Source organism: Gymnoscopelus braueri (genome assembly GCF_963280865.1).
Source record: "Gymnoscopelus braueri genome assembly, chromosome: 16".
In the NCBI taxonomy this organism is placed as follows: Eukaryota; Metazoa; Chordata; class Actinopteri; order Myctophiformes; family Myctophidae; genus Gymnoscopelus; species Gymnoscopelus braueri.
Genome location: NC_137616.1, coordinates 17,470,140 through 17,488,417, shown reverse-complemented (window position 1 = coordinate 17,488,417; position 18,278 = coordinate 17,470,140). Strand labels below are relative to the sequence as shown.

The 18,278-nt window shown below is 39.1% G+C and overlaps 2 protein-coding genes across 2 annotated transcripts; both read left to right on the top strand.

Annotated features, from left to right (window-relative positions):
* Positions 1-5,610: 5,610 nt before the first annotated feature.
* katnbl1 (katanin p80 subunit B-like 1) lies at positions 5,611-10,685 on the top strand. Its single transcript, XM_080452947.1, has 10 exons — positions 5,611-5,730; positions 6,300-6,430; positions 6,552-6,589; positions 6,801-7,086; positions 7,421-7,536; positions 7,643-7,693; positions 9,042-9,131; positions 9,232-9,333; positions 9,754-9,847; positions 10,294-10,685. The coding sequence occupies exons 2-10, from the start codon at positions 6,311-6,313 to the stop codon at positions 10,324-10,326; spliced, it is 930 nt and encodes a 309-aa protein (XP_080309073.1). The 5' UTR covers positions 5,611-5,730; positions 6,300-6,310; the 3' UTR covers positions 10,327-10,685.
* A 1,680-nt stretch (positions 10,686-12,365) lies between these two features.
* emc7b (ER membrane protein complex subunit 7b) lies at positions 12,366-16,841 on the top strand. The gene is made up of 5 exons (XM_080453700.1): positions 12,366-12,762; positions 13,567-13,686; positions 13,808-13,946; positions 14,999-15,079; positions 15,899-16,841. Exons 1-5 carry the CDS (start codon positions 12,515-12,517, stop codon positions 16,043-16,045), a joined length of 735 nt encoding a protein of 244 aa, XP_080309826.1. The 5' UTR covers positions 12,366-12,514; the 3' UTR covers positions 16,046-16,841.
* Positions 16,842-18,278: the final 1,437 nt, after the last annotated feature.

Below are 18,278 nucleotides of genomic sequence, written 5' to 3'. Positions count from 1 at the left end.
GTTACATGAACGAATGAATGAATTTGGTAATAGAAGGAAAAATCACATCAGCACTTCCACATATAACAGACACAGTATCTTCGAGGATAAAAAACACAATAAAACCCTAAGTCTTATTTCTTATGGTCCTCAAAAAACACAGAAAAAACTACACATAACAGACTATGACAAGTAGCAGCATCAGGCAGTAGCATCATTACAGTTTACTGGCAAAAAATTACTAATTTAATTTACTAACTGAAACAAGGAGTGAAACAAAAGGGCATTACAAACTATAAGAAGCTAAAGATTGTTAAAGGAATAAAATAAAAATAAATATATATGTGTGCGCGCACACACATACACCCCTGGCCTACATGTATACATGTACAGTATATGCACATAGAACATTTAAAGATCTTTTTGAAAGAAATTATACAAAATAGTACAAAATAAGTTATAAAAAAAATATATGCAGGGTTACTATAGGTAGCATTGGAGGGAAAGGTCTTCATTCATGCCACCCGAGTTAACAGACTGCAAGTGAAAAATCCATCTGGATTCAGTTTGTAAGAGTTTGGTGTCTAAATCACCACCTCTTCTGGATTTTTTAACTTGTTCTATCACTGTGAATGACAGATCTGCTACAGAGTGACCGGCTTCCATAAAGTGTCTGGCAATATAGGAGATTTAATATCCTTGCGTCTGATGGCACTCATGTGTTCCATAATGCGTGTGTGGACTGATCTGGATGTTTTGCCTACATACTGTACTGGAGATTACATTTACACAGGAAATCATGTAGACTACATTGGAAGAACTACAGTTGACAAATTGTCAAATAGAAGTCACCGGCTTCTACCCTTGTCTACACTGTGTAGCATACTCCAAGAAAATGAACACATTTAAAAGTGCAGTCACTAACAAACAATACACCATCAGACAATTTGTCAACTGTAGTTCTTCGAATGTAGTCTACATGATTTCCTGTAAATGTAATCTCCAGTATGTAGGCAAAACATCCAGACCAGTCCACACACGCATTATAGAACACATGAGTGCCATCAGACGCAAGGATATTAAAATCCAGGCGGATTTTTCACTGGCAGTCTGTTAACCCGGGTGGCATGAATGAAGACCTTTCCCTCCAATGCTACCTATAGGAACCCTGCAATTATCTTATTTTGTACTATTTTGTATAATTTCTTTCAAAAAAATCTTTAAATGTTTCTCAAATGTTTTTTATAAATGTTTTTCAAAAATGTTTATCAAGAGAATGCTGACATGCACTGGATGTGTAAACTGTTTGTATAGTGAACTTCATGATTCAAATGTAACACAAATGTATAACCCTGGTTTTGCTGTCTGCAATGATCTGTCCACGCCCCACCGTAACCATGGTAATGACCTTGAGTAGTGAACCTCAGCACCTGAGCTGAGGTGATCAAGTACCCTATAAAAGCAGTATATTTGTCTGTGTGCCACCATTATAGCACTGACAAAGGTCCTGGGAGGACTGAAACGTTTGCTTTTTAATCCACTGAGCACCGAGCACATTATGAGCATCTTAAAATAAAGGAAAAAATATTTTCTTTAAGTCTTGTCTAAGGAGTTTTCTTTAATCTCTATGCAGTGAGCGAGTCTCCTTCTGTCAGTTTACCCACTAATACTACCTTGTTTTCAGCCAGCCCCCTTTGTTTTGAGAAGCACTCTGTTTCAGCTAGGTGGGCAAAGTATTCCAATGTGTTGCACTTGCTGCACTGTATCTAAATGAATTTTTCCCCATCTGGGTTTTGAATTTAATAGGGATAAAATCAGTTGCGCTACCTCTGGTGTAATACTGGTGGCCCTCCCTCACAAGTCGTTTTTCAAGTACTGTAGCACTATATTCTCAACCATTTTAAAAGTGAGAAGCAGCTTGATGTATAAGGTGCACTTTTCAACTGACAGACAATTTAGTCTGTTGAAGTATGTTTGGTCCAAGTGAATACGTGGGTGGACCTTACAAATGACCCTGATCAATTTGTTTTGTGCAGTTTGAAACTTGTTTTTGATCATTTGAGAGGGCCACAATGGAAATAAGCCCTTAGCGCTTTTTGTGTTATGTTTAATCGTAGGCCTACCACTGGACTATTTGCAAACTATTAATAAAGTATTCCATCAATCAATCAAAACTAGTATACCAGCAGATGGCAGCATAATAAAAATGACTGTACCAATGCACCAGCCAGCATGCTAGGACTGGACTGTTAAGAAAAGCAGCTTTTCTGGACTACGTTGATTTATCTTGGTGAGGGCTTTTTGTGCCATATACTCACCAGATAGCCCACTGTCTAAAATGCAACCCAGGTAGTTTAACTTGTCCTTAACTATAAGTAGGTCACCAATTTTGATGGCCAACCCAGCAGGGGATCTAGCTAATCTAATCTTGGAGCCAAAGAATATGGCTTCTGTCTTCTGCCCATATGAAGAGATTTTAGACCAATTAAATTGTTGTATGATGATCATTTAGCTAGTATATAATATATAGCTGCACAGACATATAAAAAAATACATAACATAAACTTAAATCATGTATTCTTGGTGACCAAGGGAACAGCACTCTGGTCCAGGAGGGTGCTAGAGCTCCGTGAATTGTGTCCCCGAGAGGTGCCTTAGTAGTTGGGGTGCCTCAAGGGGTCAGTGATTGGTGCCCCTGTGAGGTGCCCTAGTAGTTAGGTCATTACATTAGGTTGGTTGGACCCAAATGCATGACTCATGGACATCTAACTGAAAAACCCACAGGGGCACTTTAAAGAAGGGAAATGTCTGGGGGGGGGTCGGGGGGTGTAGGCAATGCCAAGCATGCATAGAGGCGAGGAACCATGGGAGCCATGACAGCAATGGGGTCCTGTCGTATATTATCAGTGATAAGGTCGCAGGCCTGCCTTGGAAGAGAGTCTTGAGTCAGAGTTGAAGATACTTTGTGAGTCTTTATTTTCAAGACAGCGATTACAGCAAGGTGTCTGTCCTTGGATCGATTGACACAGAGCACACAAAATCACATCAATCAATACAATTTATACCTTTCAGTCAAGAGATCATCCCTAACTTTCCAACTCCTCCCCTAGTTCTCATTTGACCAGTCACATTCAACCAAGCTGGAGGCCGGACAACCCAAAACTCAACACTCCCAGTCAGTGGTTGAACCAATTTGCATTTACAGAGAATTACATTAACAGGGATAAACATTAAACCATATTTCCACATGAAACTTTGTAAACCATCTTACTCAACATGTTGTTAGCTTTTGAATGAATCCAAGAACCTGTATACGTTAGTGATTGTAGACTTTGGTTCGATGAACTTCATCGAAGACATTAAATTGTCACTTTGTGTGTGATTAGTAGACAGACTGGCAACTTCTCAAGAAAGGAACTAGAATAATTGATATGATAATGAACTCAGAGATAACAATGATCTGGCCAAAAGGGTTCTTTCAACCCCCTATTTTTACTGTTCTACTGTAAACACTCAACTTTGAATAACAGGTGAAGAAGGCCCAGGGTGCCCTTCCAAACAATGGATCAAAAGGTTTCTAAGGTGGCAAAGAATGAAAGGCCAACAGATCTACAGAAACATATGGGAGAATAGAATTTGAATGTCTTCGCAAAACAAACTTGGTAACTTTATACTAAAATCAGTGATCCAAAACACAATACTTAATAGGGGAGATATGGTTCAAATATTCCACAGTCCTGTGGCAGATGAAGAAGCAGGATGAGGCAGAGCACAAGCACCAGCTGAGCACAAGTCACAGCCATAGGCTAGCATAGCTCCTGAATCTGCATCTTGGGAAATGCCTTGAGCAGGTGGATGTAATTATTTGGTGGATGTACGTTTGGTGCTGCCCTCTGATGATGTTCCTTTACCTGGGCCACAAAGATTGTAACCCTTGAAGCGAGACGGGCACGTTGTCTTACTCTTGGTAGGGTCTGCCTAACTTACCACGCTTCTACGGATGGAGGACATCTTGCTACTCCATACAGTAGGCCACAGGTCCGGATAGAAAGATGGTGTCCGATCAGGACTTAACCAGAGATGTTTATCTGTGATCTGGAATTAGCTTCAATAGAGATTATTGCAATCTCATCAAGTCTAATTCCAAGAACAGGAATTTTGACAGTCTTGAAGTTCATAGCTCTGCAATCTTAATACGTGGAGGGAGATGGGCCATCTCTCTTGACTGAGAATGCACTTGACTTTACTGTATAGTGTCCAGCCATGTTTGCTGGTTATGATGAGTCATCCATGTCCAACCGTGGAATCCCGGATCAACCATGTCCAAACAGGGAGACCATGACGTCTGGACTCACTCTGACCTCTTGAGTAACAATGATGATATTATGAACAACCCGGCTGGCTGTCCGAATGCCTCTGAGCCATGCATTTGGGTCCAACCAAAATAGTATCATCCAAACTACTATGGCACCTCACGGGGATGCCAATCACTGAGCTACAGTATAGCACCTTCCTGCCCTTGGTCACTCATAATACATTTAAAGGCATATCTCACTTTAAAACACTTCTGGGGTCATTTTCATGTCTACTCTGACTTTTGCGTGCACCTCAGACAGTTTTTTAAGTAGTTTGATCCAATATTTAGATATTTGATATTCATTTCCAACTTATGTCAACTGCATTACTTACACCCCGCTTCTGGTAACTGATATTGTCCTTCTAATGCAATGAGGAGACCTTCAGGCAAAGAAATAATTATGAAAATAAGAAAATAGACAATGATGGTTTATTCACAAAATAACAGTAGTGCAATAGCATTACCTAAGTCAAGATATATAGATTATTCTTTTTTTTTACTATGGTCAAAATCCAGAACAAGGAGGGGAATTTTATGTTGGATCCCACTATGACAAATTTGGTTGTGTCCCAGGGTCAGAAGTTAGACATTGTCATTTGGATTTTTCCTCATCTCAAAATAAACCTGCCTTGTGTTGATTTGTATTACTGTTAAAAATTGTGGCATAGAAAAAACAGTGGTGTAAAGTAAGTAAGTACATTTACTAAAAGTACAATTTTGAGGTATTTTTCACTATAGTGGAGTATTTCAATTTTTTTTTGTAGTTTTACTTCTACTCCACTATATCTCAGAGGCACATATTATACTTTTAGTCCATTAGAATTATTTGAAAACTTTAGTTACTAGTTACTTTGTAGATTTTGATTATTATTACAAAACATACATTAACCACTTCAGCCCTATATGCATTTCGGCCATTTGAAAATAGCCGATCTGTGAGCTTGTAGATCTGCTATTTTCAAGATTTTTATACATTTGAAAACTTGTGAAATGGGACATTCTGCATAATAACACTTTCTACTTTAGGTAAGTAATTTTTTTATTCTGGATTTTAACTTTTTTTTTTACTTACTATTTCTACGTTGCAGTATTGATACTTTTACTTAATTAAAAAATGTGAGTACTTTTTCCACCACTGCCCTTGTGTTGATTTGTACAGATTACCATAATTTGCTAATTACCATAAAAGACCGCTAGATGTCACTAAAGCTCCATACCTAGCCGTCATCAATCCCACAATTCCTGCACAGTGCTGTTGTGTGTTCATTTGAATGGCAAAAAGTCGGAAAGGAGCCAACCAGCTAGCATAGAGGAGACACTTTTCACCGTGGTTCACTCACTTGTTGGATTACATACACCAGAGGAAACTGTACGGCATTTCACAAAATGAGACGGTGAGTATTTAGTCAACAGTATTAGCTGTTAAGTGTTTAACCGTTGTTGTCCAAAAACGGCATTGTTGAAACCATATGTTTCCTGTTGCTCGGATGGCTAAAGTAGCTAATAGCACGCACCTAGAGAGGCCTCCTGTGTTTATCCTTCATAGCTACAGCCAGCTTGTTGGGATTTAAAGTCCCACCAGATCTGGCTTCGAACACGAGACTATATCAGATGACACATGTTGCAGCCTTAAACTTGGTTACGCCTAACAAATAAATAAACGAATAAACAACAGACCCGGTGGAAGAGACATTTAGGTGTAGCTCAGGGTGCTAACGTGTTATGCTTGTCTAGCAGTAGTATAGCCAACGCCTCCTGGGCTTTTAAGTGTTTATTTGCTTTGTTTACAAATAATGTTTGAGGTAATATTTGCTTTTAGGGAAGTGTTTTTAAGCCATTCTGACAGGGCGCCGTTTCACCCTGGCCTGTAAGTGACATAAAGCAACGTTAGGCCAGATCTCAAGACGTATCACTTTTGGGGTGCAATGCTAACTTGGAACTTGTCTGTCTCTGTCCTACAAAGCGTCCCCTATTATGGCTGCAGGAAAGTATGATGGGCTACAGAGGAAATCCCTTGGTCCCAACCAGGACACAGCCCATGCCTTTCTGCAACCCGGCCTGCTGCATCTTGCTGCAGAGAAGAACATGAAGGAGGTGGGCTAATCTCTGAATATGAAACTTTGTGTTACTGTTGTTATGCCAAAAACCTTGGTGACTTATAAAGTGGAATAGAGACTGTAGAAGAGTGTCTTTATCCCCTATCCTTTCGTTTTAGGTGGATAAGTTAAATAAGGAAGAATTAGATAAAGACGGGTGAGTCTGATCCACACCTGTGGGGATCATCTAATCATAACATTCATAATCACCATCTGTGTCCCACAGATAATCACTGTCAGTCACTGGTCCACCAAGGCACTTTTCCATAAGCATATGCACCATGGTAATGGCTCTGAGTCTTCAGATGTACTATGTTGTCTTTAATTTCAGCTTCTCATTCAGTACATCTTGACTTCCCGCTTGATAGGTTTGGAGCGGATTACAAAGTACACAAACCAGGCAAAGTGAAACGAAAGTCATTGTGCAAGAGGAAAGGGCCTACATCGGCGGTGGCGAGTACGGGGCTTCGCCGCCGAACGATTCATACCGGCCTTACCTCTGACACCGGCATGGCCAACAAAGAAAATGAGCTGACCTGCTCCGAGGACGTTCGGGCCGCACACTACAATGACAACTGCGCCTTCCCTGTGATCTCTGCCGAGACTCCCAAAATGGCAGGGCCTGGCACCAAGTATGGTGACTACTTTGCAGAGGTGAGATACCTTTGACTGAATAGAACATGCTGCATTGGAGATATTGTTTATTGATGATTTTTCCTAGGTGTGTTCAGTTTGACATTTTTTTATGTGATATCATGAATTCAGCAGAGTATAATTTTTGAAGGTATTATCAAAAAATTATCTAATACAAAAATGTGCATCTTTAATGTGTCTGGAGGGACAAGTACATTTCTCTTCAACCTGTCAAAGAATCTGCGTGTCCTGGACAAGCCTCAATGTTGAGCTGTGATCTTGACTTATTCATCATTATCATTCATCATGATCATGTCCCTCATGAACCTGTGCATTGTTTGTTTTACTTCCAAAGATATCAAAGGACCATGAAGCTATGAATCATGTTCTTTTTGAAAGGAAACTTCGGCTAAACGTTGCTCTGACACTATGGCGAAGAAACGCCAGTGAATTAGTCGCTTATCTAATCAGGTAATTCATGATCATTTATTATTTAATATTTCTGTTGTGATGTTTAGCCTTTTTGGACACTTAAACTTGCTTCATATTCTGTTGTGTTTTTGTTTCCTTTCTACAGAATTCAAGACACAGGTGTGCTGCTCGATTGCCTACCTGTCTTAACAAAAAAGTAAGTCTGAGCTCACTTTAATAATATACGCTTTCATGTAGCTCTTTGAATAGTTCATCTTAACCTGTAACCGATGACCGCATAGCACTGGATAGGATACAACTCTGAAACAGACACAGCAACCACAGACACATTAACCTTGTGATCTTGATAGGCTTTGGTGCTATTACAAATATTTCCTTTTAAAAACTTAAATGTAAGTAATGAATCTGGCACAATAGGCAAAAATTGGAATGGGAATGGAATTACGTAGCTAGCCTACCACACAGAGTAAGAGTAATGTTCATCTCAGCACAAACTTTTGTGATGTTGATCTCTCCTTGCATCTCAGTAGTGTCTTCAGCACAATAGTGAACATTTTATTATAAACCACATTAAAGCAATGTGGTAGAATCTACGGTTATATAGCTACATAGACATGATGTATGTCCAAATGTTGTTACTTCTGTGATCGACGAACTGGAAGTTGCGATTCCACTCAATCACTCATTGTATGGCAAAACGTCTCTCAAGATCATACTTTTAGCTCATAAACAAACACCAACAAAGATGATTAGGTCAATATGCTGTATATAGAAAATAATTGAACCCAATGTTCTACCAAGTTCCACATCACTTGAAGGTGAAATATTGTCTACTGTATGTGTATGCACTTGTTATTTCATTGATTTGTGTTCTCCAAGGTTAGCTTCCAGGACACACTCTCTGTAGCCATCTGCATCTAACATTAAAGGATGATCATCTAATTGGTCCTCACTAATGCTCATTATAGTATGGTACCATTTTTGTCTACCCCATCTTTGTCTCAGAAGAAGGCTGTGGACAGTTCAGAAACCCGCCTACCAGTGACATCATCAATGGAGATTCTAAGCTAATAGAAACTGCATGCTTTCTATTCCTGGAAAGTTGGCATGCTATAATGGAAGCCATTGTTCCCACGGTATTGTCACTGGTAGGCGGGTTTCTGAAGTGTCCACAGCCCTCAGACCGATTAATGGTAGTATTTATTTATTTTCACCATTTTATCATGAACATTAGTGAGGACCAATTATATGAAGATAGTTGAAAATGGGTGAAGTCGTCCTTTAAGCTTAACCATTACCATTATTACTCAACCGATGTTTCAGGCTACTGCCAAGGCCAACAATTGAAGACGGAGACATCACTTTTAAGGCTATAGCATTTTTATGTTCTTGTGATGGTAACATTGAGGGAGGATATGCAACACAGGTCCTCAGCCGTGAATTGAACTGGCCATGTATTTAATATTTTGTTTGTAGTTGATGCATAACTGTCTGAGCCACCGGGCCTTAATATTCTAACTTGAGACTTTCTGTTGCCTCTCCAGCCTTCAAGATGAAGCACCATGTTTATCACTTGGCTGCTGTATTGACCTTCTGCCACAACTGAAAGTGATTCTCGGCAGTACATATGAAGAGTAAGCGTGTGTTTGAACATGTGTCATCAGCGATTTCCTATAGTTTAGATTATGTTTGGATGAGTTTCTTTATCTGTTGTGTTTTGTTTGTTTATGACAGACATATAATTGTTGGTTTACACTGGGTCCAGTCCGTCATCAGGAAATGGTGGCCTGAACTTTCCACAAATGGCAAAAGCCTGCAGGACAGATACTCAGACAGGTAGGTTGTTTATGTTCAAATTTCACCAAAAGGTCATTGCAGAATTTCTCCAAGAAGTTAAATGACCCTGCCAGACAGGACCCCAGTCTGGCATATTGACTACAACTCGCAGTAGTTAGATTTTTAGGTAATTGCATTGCATAATCCGATAGACAATTTTTTTTATCGTTGCAATTTAACCACTTGAATCCTAGCATCCTTATTCTGGGCATGACAACATTTGGCAAAAATAGCTGAAAAAACAAAGATTTCAGATCTACAAGCTCACAATGCAGATTTGAAGTATCTAATCAGAAACGATCTGGAGATGATTGATTTTACAAATTAAATTCCATACGTCTATGACTTATTAACAGCGCAGTGTTGTTCAGCAAACATTGACTCAATTATTCAGTTAACATTTTACATTTCTGGTTTCAGAAATCTTGAAGTCATGAAGCAGCGACTGAAGGACTTGTGGACAGAGGAGTCCCAATTATGTTTAGTTCCAGGAACTACAGGAGACATAGCCAAGGTGAGAGCGTTACTCCTCTGTCATGTCACATTATTCATAAAAGCTGTGTCAAAACATTATTCATACAAATTTCACATAGTCACCATCAGCTTTTTACCTGGTACCAAGCAGCTAGAAGTCACTCCTGTCTGTTCAAAACATTCAAGCGCTGCCACGATACAAAACCATTAATGGATATCCCTGTGTCCTGAATGGCTGAGGGCATGCTGCAACACATCATATTTTAACATGGATCTAAATGTAAAAGACATGGTTGATTTTGTAACTGTTACAGATCATTTGTATTTATTAAATGTAATGTATGTCTGTACATACAGTTCATCCTAACACCACACACCTATAGTTGGTGGCAGCTTATCACCAATTGTGTGTGTGCACACACGCGCGCACACACAGAATGACATTATACTGACTGTAAAGATAACGATTTTTCCCCCTCTTGTTAGGCTATTGAGTCTTACCTATCACAACTGTGCTGACAATTGTCAACATAGCACTGAGGACGTGACCACTACTGCCTGAAGACGGCTGTTTTTTTAGCTGAAATGGACTGGTTCACTCTTTCGCTCAAACCTCTTGCTAATGGGATTGATGAACTGATTAAAATCAGCCAACTCCCTCAGTTGGAGAGGGAAACGATGAAGAAGCAGGGCCAGGTAGCCTTTCTGCAAAAACCAAGGAATCATTTTGCACAGTTTTGCACCTTGGTTCTTCTGAATCATGAACTTGAAACTGCACCAGTCTTAAGGTTTCTTTTTGTTTTGTTTTGTTTTATGTTTTTGTTTTTCTTTATCATTATTTTTTATCAAATAAATTTGATGGAAATCAATCATCAATCTTCAAGTGTGTGGTGGTGTGTTGATCGGATTGTTGTGATAAGAGGTGGTTAGACAAAGTTATAGATAATGGGGAGCCTAATGATGATTTGGCTGAACCATACATAACATTAAATTAATTGTGGCCATGATACAGGACAGACATGACTGTACTGTGCAAATATGAATGAATGCAAAAGTCTTGTGCAGTTATACTAACTAGAGGCAGTATAAGGTACAGGGCTGGATCTTGAGTCCATGGGCCCCTGGGCCTGAGGCTGCCTCAGATTTGGAATGAGAATAGACGGGACAAATGAGATGCACTGTACACTTCACATTTAGTCAGATTCACACACAATCATCTTAACAAAGTTAACACTTGGCAGCTTCGCTCAGTTGTTTGCAATCCATTGAGACTTGTCAATTAACATGAATGCTGCTCAGTGATCGGTGTATGACCTCATGCATTATTATACAGCATAAAATACATTATTAATGCATTAAAACAATATCAGGTATATGTAATATTTTTTTTTTTGGATGTGACCAATATAGCATACTTATATACATAAAGTTTTTCATTTATCATCTGGGATGAAACCTACCACCTAAACTTTACCTTGTAAATGTGTTTACACAGCTTTTATTATTACAGTAATGAGATGAGAGACTCGTCAAAAAATACTTGACTATTTTAGCTTGTATCAGCCAAAGGCATAAAATTGTGATAGACATCGGTGACAAATAGTTGTTAAAACAGCCAAATGAAATAACACTGACCCAAAGGACCTTATCACTTTGCACAGTGCAAAAACGTACAGGGGGGTCTTCAACAACGGGTCAGTATAGGACCTCTGTACATCAGGCCTTACAGTAGTGACCTGCCGTGTGCCAAAACAACCAGTTCTAATCTAGAGTATACAGAAGGTCCAGGGGCCTTGGGCAACCAGAAAGGACAGTGAAACTAAATATTTGGCCTGACCCTTATTACTCTGGAGGACCCCAGGTGATTGCCTACTTTGCCTGTTCATAAAATTCCCCTCTGAATGTGGGGCCTTTTTAGTCTGGAAACCAGACCAATCAGCTTTGAAATTAAGGTTAGGGCTCTGTAACAGTGTGTCTCAGTTGGCCCAATACTGAGGATAATACCACATTGATAGATGGGGCTATTAAATAAACCAGGGCTCATCAATATGTCCATATACAGACAAATGTGTCTGTGGCAAGACTTGTCCTTTGTTTTTTACATAACATTATCATGTTCTTATTTTGATCATAAGACCCAATTACTGAATGTCAGTCTCCAGGTTTTCTTAAGAATATGTATGATTTACTATGACACTATGCCACATTAAGAGCCCACTAGGACAGTGGTTCTCTAACCTTCTATTTTCAAGAACCCCCATAACTCTGAGAGTGCACAGATGGAACCAAATCCATTCATGCACTCTCAAAGTTACCTGTAATATTATTGGCCTCTGTCCATGGCAAAAATATAGTTTTGAATGGAAATGACCCCTAACTTAACTTATTATTATTATTATTATTATTATTATTATCATCATTATTATTATTATTATCTAAAAATAACTATTCTGGACAGAAACATTTACAGGTTGTGTTTTTGTCCCCGGCATTGTTGTCAATAAAGCTTCATTTTTTGACCCGTGACGTCATTATTTTCGACACATCCAGCTGATGCAGAAACGCTGCTGCTAATAGTCGGAAGAAGGAAACCATCGAAACCAACGGCCTGGCTGCTCTGGAGATCACAACACACACAGGCTTAGATGTTCACCAGCATATAGTCAACACGTAACGGTTGTTAGTAATAAAACAAAACAGCGACAAGATGTTGCACAGGGCTAGAATAGCGCCGTTATGTCTTCTAGTGCAGTCTCTGTTCGTGTTTGCGAGCTGTTTCAGTGACAACATGGAGCCGGGGCCTAGCGGCACAGGTCTCTCAGCACAGCCCAACGGAGGAGGAGGCGATCGGTTCAAGATCGAGGGAAGGGCCATCGTTCCGGGCGTGAAGACGCAGGACTGGGTCTCCACGGCCCGGATCCTGGTGGAAGGGGAAGACTTTGTGGGCTTTTTGAGGTAAGAAAGAACCCGGGGAACCACATCACTGTGTGTCGTCGTACAGCGAACTAACTAACCACCACCAGGCTAATCTAGCGTTAGCATTGTTAGCATTGTGTATGTGCTACTCTCTGTAGCAACACAGCAGATTGCTGACTTGTCTTATTACAGTCATTCTAAATCCTTTTTTATGTCAAGGACCCCCAGTTTTATAAGCATCAGGTCACGGGATGTTTGATAAGATGTATATCTCTGGAACTAGCCTTGGATCAAGACTATCATAGATATATTTTATCGAGTCTGACTTTTACTTTAGTATCTATGATAGATATGCTAATGCCAAAGTCTATTAAATACATCTATGATTGTCTTGATCCAAGGCAACTCAGGGATCCTCTTCTACACTGTCGTGTTGATGATGTATTGTTAATTATTGTCTTTAAATGTCTCGATGAATTGAATACACAGGACCACCGTCCTTAGGGCTTTTTGTGTCCTTTTAGCACAATTGTATAATCGTTCTACTGTACTATTTGCAAACTGTTAATATAGTATTCAATCAATGTTAATTTGTTCTCCTGTATTGTCTTACTGGTCACGCTGTGTAATCTTTTGGCCTCTTGGCCAGTTCACACTTGAAATAGAGACTTAAGTCTCAAAGTGGGTTTACTGGTTAAATAAGCTTTATAATAACTAACGCAAGAGTGTACAAATAGGTTCTCAAGGGTCCATTTGGTTCTTTTAAAAAAAATGAAAATATAGGAAATTTAATTGTTATGAATCGTGACAAATTGACTATGAAACCTTTGTGTTTTTCTGCAGAACTGATGGGAGTTTCGCTGTGAATGATGTCCCTTCTGGATCTTACGTTGTGGAGGTTGTGACACCTGCATATAAATTTGAACCAATACGTGTGGACATAACCTCCAAAGGGAAAATGAGGTAAGGCCCTGCATAGGTGGCTCATATTCAAACGCAGACAGTCTGGTGTGGTGTGTCATTTTAAGCTTCTCTACTGTATGCTTCAAGGCAACTTGTTTCTAAACTGCAAGCCATTTCATAGGGCACGTATTGTGAACTACATCAAGACCTCTGAAGTCATCCGCCAGCCGTACCCCCTCCAGGTTAGGGCCAATGGCCCACACACCTACTTCATGAAGAGGGAGACTTGGGGCTGGACAGATTTCCTCATGAATCCCATGGTAAATATTGACATTGTACTATCAACTTACTGTGTAGTTTGTATTGTTCATCAGTGGTGTAGAAATAATTCAGATGCTCACATATTCATGTTGGAGGAATGCTGTACTCATCTTTGTCAGGACCAATAGCGATAGGCAGTTTGATTTTCCAGTGTGGTCTTGTAGAATACTTACCCACTGATGTTGCTGTTACACTGACTTCACTTAAAAGTTTTTTTTTTTGGCGTCCTTTTAATGCTTTTGCTTGATTGCACAGGAGTAACCCCTCATTATTTTTTAAGATGGTACATAAAAGACGTTTTCACATTATTAGATAATGTAAATTGTAAAAGTAGAGCGACAAGATGGCAAGGTCAGAGAGAGGGAATGACCTTCAACACAGTTCTTGAACAGAATTGGGCAGGGCGCCACATCACATTTAAATGTAATTATAATTTGCCATCAGGGCCTGTATTTATCAAGCGCTTCAGAATCACTGTTGCTGAGTTGTGATTGGTGTAGTAGTGTCGGCTGAGTTGTGCAGTTGACTATAATTGGTCTTGTTTTGGGGGACTGTGATAGGTATGGCAGCGTCAGCTGAGCTGTGTAGTTGGCTGTGATTGGTCTTCTTTTGTAGGGACACGCATGCTTAGACAGCTGGCACCTCACAGAGTTAAAAAAAAACACACAATTCCCACTGTTAAACAGTATTATCATATGCAATCCTGGGTAATTCATTCACATTTTAAATAGTGGGCTAGATTTAGGTAGGTGTAGACAGAATATATAAAATTCTGGTGGAGCAAGATGTATTGTTTTACATTTTCTGGCACTTAAGTTTTAGAGGCTTGATAAATACAGGTTTGGGTCTGCAAAGCCTAAAATCAACAATAGATAAAAAAAAAGTCTGACTGGAATTGTGATTGGAATATGATTTATGTAGTTACATTTGTGTTAATTCTTGTCTGAGATTGGTGTACCAGTTATTGCCATGCTATTGGCAGACTTCGCATTGATGCTCACAGTCATGTACTTCCTGTTCGTCTAATTGCTTGTTTCCACTTCATCTACAGGTTATGATGATGGTTCTTCCACTGCTGATCATTGTCCTGCTTCCCAAGGTTGTCAACACCAATGACCCAGAGATGAGAAAGGTGAAGAAAGACCTCATTTACTCAGTTATAGACAGCAGACCAAGAGATAGGAGTGAGCAGGGAAAGAAGGAGACTTATCTGTAGAGACCGATGAAGGACAAGGTGCATGCATGTCAGCTTATGAAAGACATACAGAAATGAGAGTCAAATGATGAATGATTCAAAAAGAGATATTAATTCTGAGTAGACGGCCAAGGAAAAAGCAGTGAGAATTAAGAGATAAAATGAGCATGTAACTTTAAATTCTGATAAACATGCATTTAGTGTTTGTTTACTAGCAAAACGGCCTTTATTTTGAATAAAAACAGTAACTGGTACAAGAGACCTTACATATACAGTATTTGTGCAGCCATAAGCCCCTCCAACCAATCCCTGACATTTGGCAACCTTGCAATTGCTTTAACCATGACTGATAAGGATTGCCGAATTAATGACATTTAGCATTTAACTCATTCCCTGCCTAGAACGACTAAAACGACTTTTGTCCTTTAAGCCCCCTCTGCCAAGAACGACTAAAACGACTTTTAATTTTTTTTTTTTTTTCTTCTTTCTTATTTATTTATTTATTTTTTAACCCAAAGACTGGCAGTGAATGAGTTAATAACTTGGTCTTCAATTTCCACTAACATTGGTATTAAACAGTCTTAAATAGTCTTACATTTTAAGTGCTGATACCTGCAGATACATGTATATGTGAGCCTTTATAATACTGCATACCTTTTAGTGGTTTATGTAGTCTCTGTGTACTTCAGAATCCTACATTGCAAGCATTTGAGTACTTGCACTATCGTGACGGTTTGTTCACACCCTTCTCTACAGGAAATGGAACAGTCCATGAACATGCTGAACCCCAACCCCGAGCTGCCAGATGTCTCAGAGTTCATGACCAAGCTATTCTCTGGCTCAAAGGGCTCTAGCAAGCCGGCAGCCAGCAAGGGAACCAGGCCAGCTGTGAAACGGAGGTAGTACTGTACCGTACCACCTTCCTAAAGAAGCCCTAGTCTTGCCATGGAAGAATTCAGAAGATTCTTTTTTTTTTATTTTTGTTTTTTTGCTTGCGTCTATTGTACAGTTTTGTTTTTGTTTATTTTTTATTTTTAAAAAGGGTCTTTTTCTTTTTTCCCCCAATTAGTCTGGGTGTCTAATATTAAAAAAAGAAATTTACTGAGCGAAGCTGTAAGATGTTTTTGCACTGCACTGTAAACAATCTCCATGCAAAAGATACACAGAAAAATCCTGAATATTTAACTTTTCGAGAGTGTAGAAGTGGAGCCATGAAGTTCCATTTTTACACTCATCGTTCATTTGATGTACATAGGTTTGTAACCTTGACTCTCGTCCATGTGGTGTAACCTTCATTTCGCTTGATGGACGACTCTTCCAAGCTAACCTTTTGGTGTGCATTCTCTCTGCTGCTGCCTGTCAGATTCATATTGTCAGTTCTACTTCAACTAGTTGAAAGAGAACTTCTATCAATATTCAGATTTTTTCTTTTTCCTTTTTCCGAGTTGATTAATACGACTGTGAATGAAAATTAATTGAATTTTAACTATAATTAAAAAGACTTATTTAAATGAGAAAAATAAATTGTGATGCTATTACAGATGTGTTTTCTTTATTGACTGAGGTTAGGGGTATGGATTTGATTTGTTTAAGTATAATATTAATAATAATATAATTCAGTTCATTCATATGGGCTACTGCTGAGCACCTGTAAAATAAGAGTTAAATAAGGGGCAAAATAAAGAACTTTACAAACGTGTGTGTGGCCTGGGCAATATGTTTATCTATTGATATGAATCTAGCTTTTGTTTGGGATATATATTGTGATATGTCGTAAGTGTTGTCTTTTCATGCTTTTAACCCATTTAGACCTGAGGCCGATTCTAAAAACGGCTTCTAAATCCTGATCAAAGTTTTCTGGAGAAAGAAAATTGCTATATATATATATACACTGTGTGTGTGTGTGTGTGTGTGTGTGTGTGTACACACACACACACACACACACACACACACACACAGCAAACAGCCAATGTTACACAAATGTGTTCCCGGATTGAAAGGTATAACGAGGTCTAAATAGGCTGCATTATTATGACTATATAGTCATAATTACTGATCATTATCAAAAACCTTGTGTAAATATTTTGTGAGCCCACTAATCATTCACACTATCTATTTCTTGATATAATTATGGTCAAAAATATTGTGATTGATTTTGTCTGTCACCCAGCCCTTGTGTGATGAATGGCCTCAGTCCTCAGAGCGTAGTTGAGGGAATGCACTCAAAGCTCCAGGGAGGTCAGATGTGGTGATGACTTATCTCTTGGTGCAGGAGAAATCATGTTGATTGTAATGCAGACCAACTGTGTAACAAATAGAATGAAGCCTAGGGTTAGCTGCTGTAGCTCCCTCTGAATCCAAATGAGGATTCTCCCTACAGGGAATTCTAAGCTCTGCTGTGCTTTGGTTTCCATGTACAGTACAGTAAGAGGGCAGCACAAGTGAAAATAGTTCTACAAGCTCACAGAGGCATTATGAGCTTGTAGATCGGCTATTTAAAAAATGAATCGTGGATCTCAGGATCCACGTGGGAACTGTGTGATTCCAATGTGGATCTTGGACTTGATGTGGTGAGACCGTGACATCAGTCATCTGTGATTTATGACTCCATATTTGGGCAAGATTTCAGGCAGCCGAATCAGAGCCTTTGACTTACATTATGAAATTAAAGATACAAAAATATAAAGTTATTGGAGGTAGGCCTACTTCTGTGGCCTACTGGCAGTGTGCATAAGAATTTGCATTGATCGGTCCAGTGGCATGTGAGATAATTTGTGGACACAGACACAGACCCTCTTATAGATGGCTAGACTCCTGCAGAGTCACGCCATAAAAAACAAAACAGGTACAAGTATGGAATGCCTTTCCTCTTCATGTTGATCAACATTTTTTGTAAGTATTATTGAAAATAATCAGTGTGACCAAGTGACAAGTCTAATGATTTTTTCTTTACTGTATTTCTTTTTAAATTAGTACACAATACAATGTCACACAATACTTAGAATAGAAGAAGAAATCACAAAACAATTCTTAAACACTGAGATAAACGGGCAGAGCTCAGCAAGGAACATTTCTCTTCATGTTCTAAAGGACAGTGCAATGATTTACAACAGCTTCAATCGTCTCAGATATTCCC